Source organism: Neoarius graeffei, chromosome 16 (assembly GCF_027579695.1).
Source record: "Neoarius graeffei isolate fNeoGra1 chromosome 16, fNeoGra1.pri, whole genome shotgun sequence".
NCBI lineage: Eukaryota > Metazoa > Chordata > Actinopteri > Siluriformes > Ariidae > Neoarius > Neoarius graeffei.
The window spans coordinates 14424760-14437261 of record NC_083584.1 but is presented as its reverse complement, the minus strand read 5'-3'; the positions used below and the strand labels follow the sequence as shown (position 1 = coordinate 14437261).

Here is a 12502-nt window from a genome sequence, read left to right as displayed (position 1 = left end):
CACACACACACACACGAGTTGAGTTCAGCTGATCTCTCTCCCTCTACACTTTCTTACTTTATTATTTCAACTAAATTAAGGAAACAAAACTTCACTAAATCACCACCCTGCAACCTGCAGAGTACTCCTCCTGATTGTGTGTGTGTGTGTGTGCGCGCGCGCGTTAGCATGTCAGTGATGTGGGCATCAGAGTGACTTTGCATTCCTAAGGTTTCACTGTTTCCCTGATTCAGCTAATGAAGGCAGGTTAATGAGCCGATGTTCAGATGTTTGATCAGGAAGAATCCTGCAGTGATGTGAAACTCAGTGGTGACATTACTACTGTATGAAAGGTTGTTTGTTTTGATAATCTTAGAAAAGGTTATTGAATGGTTAGCCTAGTTTATCATGTTATAGTGATATCCCCCCCCCCCAATAAATTCATTTTATTATTTTTATTTTCCATCCAATTCTCTTCTATTTGAGTCAAATTCCACTCACTACAGCCACCAACCAGTGAGGGTGAGAAACAGAAATACTTCCTCTTCTATAGGTTATAGATGACCACATTTGGCACTGATCAAGAGTTGAAAATGTCTAGATTTCACATCCATAACCTAGAACAGGGTGAATTATGCGTTATTGAATTTACAGCTGTGGATAAACAGAGGTGTAATTGTAATGAGCTCCACAAGGGAGCAGGAGTTTCCAGGTTCCAGTTCAAATGAAGTGAGAAATGACACTTCACCAGTTTGTGGCTGAAAAGGAAGATAATAGGGTGAACTCATGTACAGGACCACTTTCTATACATGTCTGTGTTGAACATTTGTAGGGATTTTTTTTTTGTATTTCTACAGAATATATAAATCGAGAGGTTACTGTAAATACACATTAACTTGTGCTGTAAAGGAGATAAAATCTGAGTGTGTTTCAGTCTCACCTTCAGTCTGATTAAAGCGCTGCATTAGTGTAGCTATATCTTCTTTGTAGACCTCCTCTGCAGCTTGCTGATTCTGTGTCCCGCTGTTCCAGTAATCTGCATCAGAATCAGTGACCTTCTGTATCCACTCTGTTTTTGGGATGTATTTCCTTATGTTGCTGTCATAGTACACAAATAGCTCTCCATCAACCAGACCAACATCAGTGTACTCTGGGAAATTCATTCCTGGTGTGACTGCAGTGTAGAGGTACTGGAGCTTGTGTGTGACTGTAACAGCAAACAAAAAAATCCCTCAAGATTTTAATCCAGAGACTGGATATACAGGACCAGTCCAGTCAAAAGTTTGGACACACCTAATTCTATGGTTTTTCTTTATTTTTATGAATTAAAAGTCACTTCATGTCTTACACTAATGATGGATGTCATTTCTCTTTACTTAGTCGAGTGGTTCTTGACAAAATATGGATTACTACAGTTGTGGTGTGGAATAGGGCTATTAACTTTTGTCAAGGCATACCTGTTAAGTGAATAGCATTCCAGGTGACGACCTCATGAAGCTGGTTAAGATAATGCCAATAGTATGCAAAGCATCAAGCTAAATGGTGGAAACTTTGAAGAACCTAAAAATATAATTCATTCACTATTTAGCACGTCACTGCAGTCTGACTTCTGTCAAAGTTTCCAGGGAAATTTGCAGTAGAGGTTTCCCTGTTACTTTGTACTGGATTATTATAGAGGTTTTTGCCTCTGAACCATTCTGACACACCCACACGGGTAATTTAGAGTAGCCAGTTAACCTAACTGCATTTGGACTGTGGGGGAAACCAGAGTACCCGGAGGAAACCCACACAGACACAGGGAGAACATGCAAACTCCAAACAGAAAAGGCCCCCCATCGGCTGTAAGGCAACAGTACGAACACCACGCCACCCTCTAAAATAATCAAACTTAAAAAAAAAAAAACATTGTTTGCTACATAATTCCATACATGTTCCAGATGTTATTTCATAATTTTGTTCTACAATGTAGAAAATACAAAATATAGACACACCTATGAATGAATAGAGGTGCCCAAACTATTGACTGGCACTGTATGAGTGGACAACACTGCACCATTTATTCCTACTGTGGGTTTTTGAAGGTTTTTTTTGGAGGGAAATCTCAATTTTTAAATGGGAGTTGCTAGTTTGAGAAAACAGAAGCCAGAGTCTATTCAGTAGCGACCTTTCAGCCAGAGCATGTGCTGCAGAGACGACCAGTCGGACCGTGGGTCCACCCCTCACCCTGCCCATATTAGGTGATGTATAATCACATATTACCTGAAGTGCAACTTAAAGTGGTACATTACCGCTATATAATGTTAAATTGTTGTATAATTTCTGCAGGTATATTGATTTTATTATTGTCAGGATTTTAGAGCTTTGAGTCATGCCTGACTGAACTACAGTACCATTCACTAGCTAGCTGACATTTAACCATCATTTTAATCAAAGTAACGCAAATATGTAGCTAATGTAAGGTACCAACTGAGATCATAGCTGCATGCAGCAATGAGGGGGCCAAGCCACCAAAGCAGGGTATAGATACTATGGAAACCTTCATGTTATTTTTCAAGGACATGGCTGTTTGCATTCATGGCAAATTTCATGTCAGTTGACCAAAGATCGGCCAAGCTCACTTCCTGTTTGGTGGTTTTGCTACTGAATTTGTTAGACTGTAATAGATTAATAGTTTTTAATATATTTAAAAAAAAGAACTTTCGAGGCTTTGTCTGCAGACCATCTGTGCCAAATTTGGTGAGGATTGGAAAAAAATTGTGATCTGTGAAAAATATTTACAGTGGTGCTTGAAAGTTTGTGAACCCTTTAGAATTTTCTATATTTCTGCATAAATATGACCTAAAACATCATCAGATTTTCACACAAATCCTAAAAGTAGATAAAGAGAACCAAGTTAAACAAATGAGAGACAAAATATTATAATTGGTCATTTATTTATTGAGGAAAATGATCCAATATTACATATCTGTGAGTGGCAAAAGTATGTGAAACTTTGCTTTCAGTATCTGGTGTGACCCCCTTGTGCAGCAATAACTGCAACTAAACGTTTGCGGTAACTGTTGATCAGTCCTGCACACCGGCTTGGAGGAATTTTAGCCCATTCCTCCATACAGAATAGCTTCAACTCTGGGATGTTGGTGGGTTTCCTCACATGAACTGCTTGCTTCAGGTCCTTCCACAACATTTCGATTGGATTAAGGTCAGGACTTTGACTTGGCCATTCCAAAACATTAACTTTATTCTTCTTTAATCATTCTTTGGTAGAACGACTTGTGTGCTTAGGGTCATTGTCTTGCTGCATGACCCACCTTCTCTTGAGATTCAGTTCATGGACAGATGTCCTGACATTTTCCTTTAGAATTTGCTGGTATAATTCAGAATTCATTGTTCCATCAATGATGGCAAGCTGTCCTGGCCCAGATACAGCAAAACAGGCCCAAACCATGATACTACTACAACCATGTTTCACAGATGGGATAAGGTTCTTATGCTGGAATGCAGTGTTTTCTTTTCTCCAAACATAACGCTTCTCATTTAAACCAAAAACTTCTATTTTGGTCTCATCCGTCCACAAAACATTTTTCCAATAGCCTTCTGGCTTGTCCACATGATCTTTAGCAAACTGCAGACGAGCAGCAATGTTCTAATTGGAGAACAGTGGCTTTCTTCTTGCAGCCCTGTCATGCACACCATTGTTGTTCAGTGTTCTCCTGATGGTGGACTCATGAACATTAACCAATGTGAGAGAGGCCTTCAGTTGCTTAGAAGTTACCCTGGGGTCCTTTGTGACCTTGCTGACTATTACACGCCTTGTTCTTGGAGTGATCTTTGTTGGTCGACCACTCCTGGGGAGGGTAACAATGATCTTGAATTTCCTCCATTTGTACACAATCTTTTTGACTGTGGATTGGTGGAGTTCAAACTCTTTAGAGATGGTTTTGTAACCTTTTCCAGCCTGATGAGCATCAACAACGCTTTTTCTGAGGTCCTCAGAAATCTCCTTTGTTCGTGCCATGATACACTTCCACTAACATGTGTTGTGAAGATCAGACTTTGATAGATCCCTGTTGTTTAAATAAAACAGGGTGCCCACTCACACCTGATTGTCATCCCATTGATTGAAAACACCTGACTCTAATTTCACCTTCAAATTAACTGCTAATCCGAGAGGTTCACATACTTTTGCCACTCACAGATATGTAATATTGGATCATTTTTCTCAATAAATAAATGACCAAGTATAATATTTTTGTCTCATTTGTTTAACTGGGTTCTCTTTATCTACTTTTAGGACTTGTGTGAAAATCTGATGATGTTTTAGGTCATATTTATGCAGAAATATAGAAAATTCGAAAGGGTTCACAAACTTTCAAGCACCACTGTATACCCTTCAATAAAAACCACAGTGTAGCAGTCAGATCAATTATGGTGACGTGAAAAGTTGACATGTCTCAGCCTTGAGAACTCCCCCAGTATCAGACAAGATTTAATTTAAGGCAAACATCAGTTATTAGCCAAAACACACTTTTGCTTATTGCAGTGTTCCCAGCAGTCAAATTATACAATTTTTTTGTGCTGCCTGAAAACGTGGTCCTGAGTTCATGTACCAAGTTTGAAATCCAAAATGGTGGAAAGTCCAATATAATGAGTTTATTTGAACTTGGCTTGACTCAAGAAATCCAAAATGGTACCTCAATTTTGAAAATTGGAATACGTTTCAAAAAGTTACATGCATAAATGCATCTTCAACTTTCACCTGTTGGTGGCACTCGAGCACTCTACATGAAACTTGGTGAAAAGAATCAGGGGATTCCCCTGACTCCCCAATCAGTTTACCAAATTTCAAAACCTTTTACCATACGGTTATGGTAGCCCACAATGACACCCTATCCAGAAGATGATGACTAATAATAAAAAAAAAAACCACACACACACACACACACACACACACACACACACACACACACACACACACACACACACACTATGGGTGCTTTGAAAGCACTGCAGTCCCAGCTGGTCCCCAAATATACTGCCAACCAGCAGTCAACATTTGCTCTCAATACACCCCCCCCCCCCTTTTTTTTATAAGCGATTTAAAAACATTACCGTTTTCAATTATTTTCATCTGGCTTCGACACTTACAGTAATTTACATGTTTGATCCCCCCCTTTTTACCTTTTTTTACCATTTTCTTTTTCATTATATTCTTAAATGCTAGTTGGAGGTGGAAAATTTGAAACAGTTCAGTCCAATCAGGATTCAGAAGCATCACCATTTGCTGTAATGTACGGAGTGTCTGTAGGTGTGCAGAGATTACATTTAAAAGGCATTATTGTCTGCCTACCTTATTTGCCTCACAAATTAATAGCAAGCCTTTCTTTTGCATTCATTTGCCTGAGACAGACATTATCTCCTGCCTTTTGTCCCCTTGTTGAGCTTTTTATTCTCTACTTTCAACTCTGTATTTGAAGCACCTGCTTTGCTGGTTTCTATTTCATCTAGCATGCAATATTACATGACAGGCAGATGGTCTTATCCAAAGCAACATACAAGTTCAACAACTTTGACCTAATCTGCAGGTCTTTGAAATGGGAGGTGTAACTCAGTATAGAAATGGGCTCTATAGTTATATAGGGTAGGCCAAAAGTAGGCATACACTTTACACATGAGTACACAACACAGTGCATACCTAACTTTTGGCCCACCCTGTATATTGTCCAGTAAATCTCATGTGTGACTATTTCCCCTTTTCTTTCATGGACAAACAAAGTATCATTTTAGGATCTGCAACTAAAACTTGTTGAAACCCTGTTTAAAAATTGTGTTTTGTAAGATTATTTCCTTTACAATGTTCTTTTCTATTTGCTAAGTAATGTGCCAAAGTATTTTCACTAAAACAGTTCTTATTGGTTGTATCAGCCAATGCAGACTTCTGATTTGCACTTCTAGGTTTAAGTTGACGGCGGGGGGGTTTCTACAGAGAAAAGGTTTTAGCCACCGCTTTCAAATGAACCCCCTCGAAAACCAATTGGTTCAGCATGTGTGTACTTAGTATGTGGCATTTTCAAAAAAGAGGCGGAGTAACCAAATATTTCTGATCAAGAAGGCGGAGGCTGTTTTGCTTATTACATGAAAATGTTTTATTTGGTTAAAAGGTGTCTGGGCCACGAAGAATGTCCACGTCACCATCGGGTTGTTGTTTACATGCGTCATGTTACACGAACTTGGTCAGGGCTCTGCAGGTCTTAACTGAAGCACTTCAAATTAAGGGTAAGCAGGCTGCTAAAGTTTGCAGGCACTTCACAAGCAAGACTAGGTGCAATATTAGCCAACATTAGCATAGTTTGATATGATTTAATAATGTCGTTGTGACCTTAATGAACACCAGTTGTCAGTATCAAGTTGGATTGTTATTTACATGCCACACAAACTTAGACACTGGTCCAATACATATGAGCACTGTGAACCTTAGGTGGGTTACAGGAGGAAATCCACAGACACAGGGAGAACAAGCAAACTCCACACAGGAAGGCTCCCAGAACCCGTGCAACTGAGAACCCAGAAACTTCTTGCTGTGAGGCAACAGGGCTAATCACTGCACCACCATACCACATTTACAATACAGTTTACCTGAACTCATATCGGCTATAGTTCACTTGGTATCTGTTCAGTATCAAATAATTAAATCCGTTGTTCTCAGCTGCACTTTTTGACCATATAGGACACACTTATAGAAGTTATTTATAATCATACAAAATCAGTTATCACCCAGATGAGGATGGGTTCCCTTTGAGCCTGGTTTAAAATATTTAACATGTTTATTTTTCTTATTGAAAAAAAAAAACCAACACGCTACTCTATTCTAGGAAATAGATGTTATATACAGGCTCGTAAGTGGGCATGTAAACATTACTACTGAACCAGTCAAGTTGAAGTAGTAAATGGTAATTTAATAGGAGGTAGCAATGAAACCAAACAAAAGCAAAATCTTGTGTATGTTTTTCTTTTCTCTAAAGCATTACACAGTGGATAATGTTTCTGAACTCACCTGCGAACGACAGATGGACAGAAAGGGAATGCCAAAGCAAAACATTCATTAATGTGCAGTGAGCCATCGCAAAAAAAGAAAAAAGGTGATAAACCAAAGTAATTTAATACAGTCTTTGATACTTGCTACTCCTCTTTTCTTCTTTGTTGTTGTTTTTTCCTTTCAATACTTTCTTAATACTTCCCCTTCTGCTCTGGTGACAGTGACTGAGTAGTTGGACGAGAACACCACAGTCAAATCAGGATTGCAGACTTCCCTCCTACATTTGTTAACACAAAGACTTTCTACTTTCAGTTCCTATGAAAACCACCTACTTTACAGGTTTCCATTTCATCTAACATACCTACGTCTACAAGCCAAAGATAATTATATTGACAGATGAAAGGGTTCATTAGGGTTCTATATAAAAACATCAAGCTTCTATAACCCTAGTGTTCTATACAGGCACGTGCACACATAGGGCTTTAGGGGTGCTTAAGCCCCTGCCCTTTTTGCCTTGAATTAAATGTTGCCCTTTTAAAATAATAATAATAATAATAATCCTAATAATAAATAATACAGTCCTGTTAGAAGTTTAAAACAACAGCAGTACAAAAACTCCACGGCAATCTACCAATGTTCCTGTAATCCGGGGTGGTTGTGGCATTGAGCTGCCGCTTCTCTGTCCATTGCTGCTATATTATCTACAAAAGAACCATCTGTTTATAAAAGCTCTCTAAGAAGAAAAAAATTAAAGGTGCTTCAATTCATGAGCTTAATGAAAACTACCCACTGCATAAGAATTAATCCGTAAAATTACATTACAGGCATTTAGCAGATGCTCTTATGCAGAGCAACATACAAGGAGCGTGCACACATACCCAGCACCTGGGGAGCAGAGGGGGGGTTAAGTTCCTTGCACCAGGGCACTTCAGCCATGGATTTTCCTGCCGGTCCAGGGAATTGAAGTGGTCAAGTTTATTTGTATAGCGCTTTTAACAATAAACATTGTCGCAAAGCAGCTTTACAGAATTTGAACGACTTAAAATGAGCTAATTTTATCCCAAACGAGCACTCCTGTGGCGATGGTGGCAAGGAAAAACTCCCTCAGACGACACGAAGAAACCTCGAGAGGAACCAGACTCAAAAGGGAACCCATCTCCATCCGGGCAACAACAGACAACATGACTATAACATTAACAGTCCTAACATAAAGTCAGCTTCGTTGATGGTATAAACCCCCCACCAACGGAAACCCGAGCACAAAACCTTTCATGACAACCGCAGTCCCAAAGTCAGCAAGTCAACTGCAGTCCTAAAGTCAGCAAGTCAACTGCAGTCCCCAGCCACAAAAGCACCACTGCAAGAGTCCAGAGCGTCCTCCAGGCATGACCCCCAACTGCCCACATGGGGCTGCCTTCCACAGGAGCGATGCGATGAGACTCCAACCAGACACAGGGCACCAGGATGGACCAGGCAGGTCCGAGGAGCAGAAGAGGCCAGCATCTTGATCCCAGGACCGACATGTAAGTGGTGACCCTTTGAGCCCATGGCTACTTCTCTAACCTCTAGGCCTTGGGTGGCCAACCCGCGGCTCGCGAGCCGCATGCGGCTCTTTGCCCGGTGTCATGCGGCTCTTACGTTCATATCGAAGTTTGTGTTTGTTTGTTTTTTATGTGCGTGTGCGCTTTGCTTGAGTTCAGTATGGTATTTTCGTCAAATGCATCTTCGCTTTGCTTGGGTATATTACGGTATTTTCAGGTCATGTCAAATGCGCATGTGCGTGAGATAATCGCTAAGTTTTTGGGCAAGGTGTATCTTGTGTCAAATAGCCTCTCAAAATGGCAATGAAAAAATGCACAGCCAAACGAAAATATGAAGACGAACATGGGACCTTTTTAACAGAGTGGGAGAGTTTATACTTTTTTGTTGAACGTAATGGCAAGCCATTCTGCCTTATATGTCAGTCGTCATTAGCTCATTTCAAAGCTTCCCGCCTCCCTGAATAAGCAAGGAGCCAGATATGCAACACTAATTGAAAACCTGCACGAAAGCTTTGTAACCCGGTTCCGTGATATACAACTGAAAAGGCCACAGGTTACGTTCCTTGTCGACCCATTCAATGCGGAGATGGACTGTTTGAAAGCCCCGCTTGTCACAGATGAGGCTGCGGCTGAGTTGGAGATGATCGAGCTTCGTGAGGAAGACCAACTGAAACCTGTTTTGAGGGAAGGCACCATTGAGTTTTGGAAAAGTGTGCCATTGGAAAAATATCCGAATGTGAAACGGGCTGCGCTTAAGATACTGTCAATGTTTGGGTCAACATACGTCTGCGAGTCTGTGTTCTCTACCATGAAACACGTGAAGTCAAAGCATCGTTCTGTTCTGACTGACACCCATGTGAAAGAACTGCTTCGAGTGGCAACGACGGAATACAAGCCAGATTTGAAGAGGATTGTTCAAGGCAAGGAATGTCAGAAGTCCCACTAAGCAACATGCATAGTAAGTGCACACGATATTGATTGCTGTAAATGACTGGCCTGTGGTATTAGTACTGACTGAAGGAGTAAATTTCTCTCATGTTGGCGTGTGACATTTACTATTAATCTCGCTGAGCAGAGGTGCGTGTGCTTGTGTGTCTGTGGAGAGAGAGAGAGAGAGAGCGAGGGGGGGCGATGTTCATGTGTGGTCATGTGCAGACCCGGCGCCAGACACGGACTGACGGACGGGCCTTGAATTGCTTGGGGGGGGGGGGGGGGGGCACACATTTTATACGCCAAGCCAGGGCAACACAACTGTTTCTAGCAACCCAGGAGAGCAGCACAGGGGTGACGAGTTAAATATTCTAAGAAACGTATAAAGCAACCAAAACAACTTTCCAAAATGTATCAAACATTGCTCAGCATATTAAAAGGGTTTTGTTTTTTTTTTTGCTCCGCTGGCCTCACAACGCACAAAGCTGATTTCGGGGATCTACCGGAAGATGTCGTGATATGATCCCGTCCAGCAATAAAATGTGATTGGCTGAGACAGCTGCTGATTTACCCAGATACCATCTGAAGAAAAAATGCGATTGGTCGGTTGGTTCATTCCATGACATTAACCCATTGGTTCCCAAGAAATATTAGTCCACGTTTATAGCAATGATCCAGAAATTATTACTAGTGTTTCTGTACTCACGGATAATAATGAATGAACCGATCAGCCGATTTCGAATAGTTTCAATACATTTTAAATTGAGCACATTTTTCTTTATTATTGTTATACAGAAAAACTTTGACTTGTAGTTTGCGTTTTTTTTTTGAGGGGGAAAAAACAAAGAAGAAGCTGTGACGGGCTCCTATCAGGCCAAGTGCGGTCACTCGCCGGCCACTTTCAGGCATCTTTTTCGGATTAGTGAGACCAGACCCTCTGAACATGAATGGGGAGATATCAATACTGGACTCTGTGAAAACTAACGGTCGCGAAGAGCATATGATTGAAATCGCCATGAAAAGTTGATTATACTTGAGTGTTAGGTTGGTTCTCATGACTCAGAAAAAGCTTTAAAATCCACTTTTCTCGTGGATTATTTTGACACTGCGCAGGCGCAGTACTTCTATAACGGCAGGAGAGGGACAGCGGAGCACGAAGCTGCAAGATGATTGGAAAGCTGTTGGTTCAGATCGACATATGATTGGTTGTTGGCAGCGGAACAGGCGGGATATTTGCAGACCCGTACTGCCGTCAGAGACGGTTGATTAGAATGTTTGCTGCCGTTACGAACTGTCCCCATTCATTTCTATGGACGATTTCTTCAGTGACCTGTCTCCTATGAAAAAAAGTCTCTGCTCTGGGTTCCAGCAGGGCGGGCCCACATGAGTCTCAGGGCGGGCACGGCCCCCTAAGGCCCGCCCATGGCGACGGGCCTGGTCGTGTGTATGGTGTGGCTTTTTTTTTGGTAATGCCATGAGTCCCACTAAGCAGCATGCATAGTAAGTGCACACAATGTTCATTGTTAAAAATGACTGGCCTCAGCCTGTGGTCTTAGCACTGTAGGAGTAAATATGTTGGTGTGTGACATTTACTATTAATCTGGCTGAGCAGAGGTGTGTGTGTGTGTGTGTGTGTGTGAGAGAGAGAGGAAGGGATGGGTGATGTTCGTGTGCCCATGTGTATGATGTGGCTCTTTGCGGTAATACAGTAAAAAATGTGGCTCTTGGTCTCCAACTGGTTGGCCACCCCTGCTCTAGGCCATGGTTGCCCCTATTAAATAGGTTTATTGAAAAAAAGATACTGCCAATGAAATACAACTCCATTTCCAAAACATTTGGGATGCTAAACTGCGTAAACAAAAACAGAAGTGTGATTTACAAAAAATCACAGAAACCCTTCATTGCAAATACTAACCCCATTTCCAGAAAAAGTTGGGATATTTTCCAAAATGCAATAAAAAAATGTGCAATTTGTTAATTCACATGAGCCTTTATTTAACTGACAAAATTACAAAAAAGATTTTCCAGTAGTTTTACTGACCAACTTAATTGTATTTTGTCAATATAAACAAAGTTAGAATTGGACACCTGCAACATGCTCAAAAAAGTTGGGAGAGGCATTATTACCAACGTGTTACACCACCTTTCCTTTTAATAACTCTTTTTAAATCACATGGGATCTGAGAATACCAATTGCTGCAGTTTTTCAATTGGAATTTTTGTCCATTCTTGCCCAGGCCATGGTTGCAGTTGTCAAATTCTCCCCTTTATGATGCACCATACATTCTTAATAGGAGACAGATCTGGACTAGCAGCAAGCCAGTCAAGCACATGCACTCTGTCTACAAAGCCATGCTGTTGTATCCCATATAGAATGATGCCTGGCATTGTCCTGCTGAAATAAGCATGTGCTTCCCAGGAAGAGATGTCACCTTGATGGAAACATACGTCTCTCTAAAATCCCAATATACACCCCCGCATCAGTGATACCTTCACACACTTGCAACTCACCCATGTTGTGGGCACTGATGTACAAACATACCATCACAGATGCTGGCTTTTATACCTTTCTCTGATGATAAACTGCATGGTTGTGTTCACCTCAACATCCAGTTTTCCTAATAAAACACACTCATCTGACCTCAGCACACATTTCTACTGTCTTTGAGGAGCTCGAGCCAAGAGAACTCAGCATTGCAGTTTCTCAGGCAGTGCCACCTGAGGGCTCAAAGGTCACACACATTCAACAGTGGTTTCTGACCTTGCCTTTTACACACAGATGTCTCTAAATATCATAAATCTTTTCACAATATTATGTACTGTAGATTTTAAAATGACCCAACTTCTCTGTAATCCTGCATTGAGAAATGTTCTTTTTGAATTGACTAACAATTCTCTTCTGAATTTTGGTGCAAAGGGGTGAGCCACACCCCATCCTTGCATGCAAAGACTAAGCCTTTGGTGCTGCTCCTTTTATACCCAATCATGACACCAATCAACCTGCTTATTGTGGAATATT

General features: G+C 40.9%; 1 protein-coding gene across 3 annotated transcripts in view; it reads right to left on the bottom strand.

The window, feature by feature from the left end:
• LOC132900445 (class I histocompatibility antigen, F10 alpha chain-like) overlaps window positions 1-12502 on the bottom strand; it is a 68915-nt gene that overhangs the window by 9860 nt on the left and 46553 nt on the right. The window contains exons 1-2 of one of the 3 annotated variants that reach the window (XM_060942537.1): window positions 7031-7319; window positions 920-1186 (exon numbers count right to left, since the gene is read on the bottom strand). In XM_060942537.1, the coding sequence (XP_060798520.1) occupies window positions 920-1186; window positions 7031-7097 (334 nt within the window). In that variant the 5' untranslated portion in view covers window positions 7098-7319. Of the gene's footprint in view, window positions 1-919; window positions 1187-7030; window positions 7320-12502 lie in introns of those variants that run through there. The other 2 variants (XM_060942539.1, XM_060942538.1) reach the window with 2 other exon arrangements.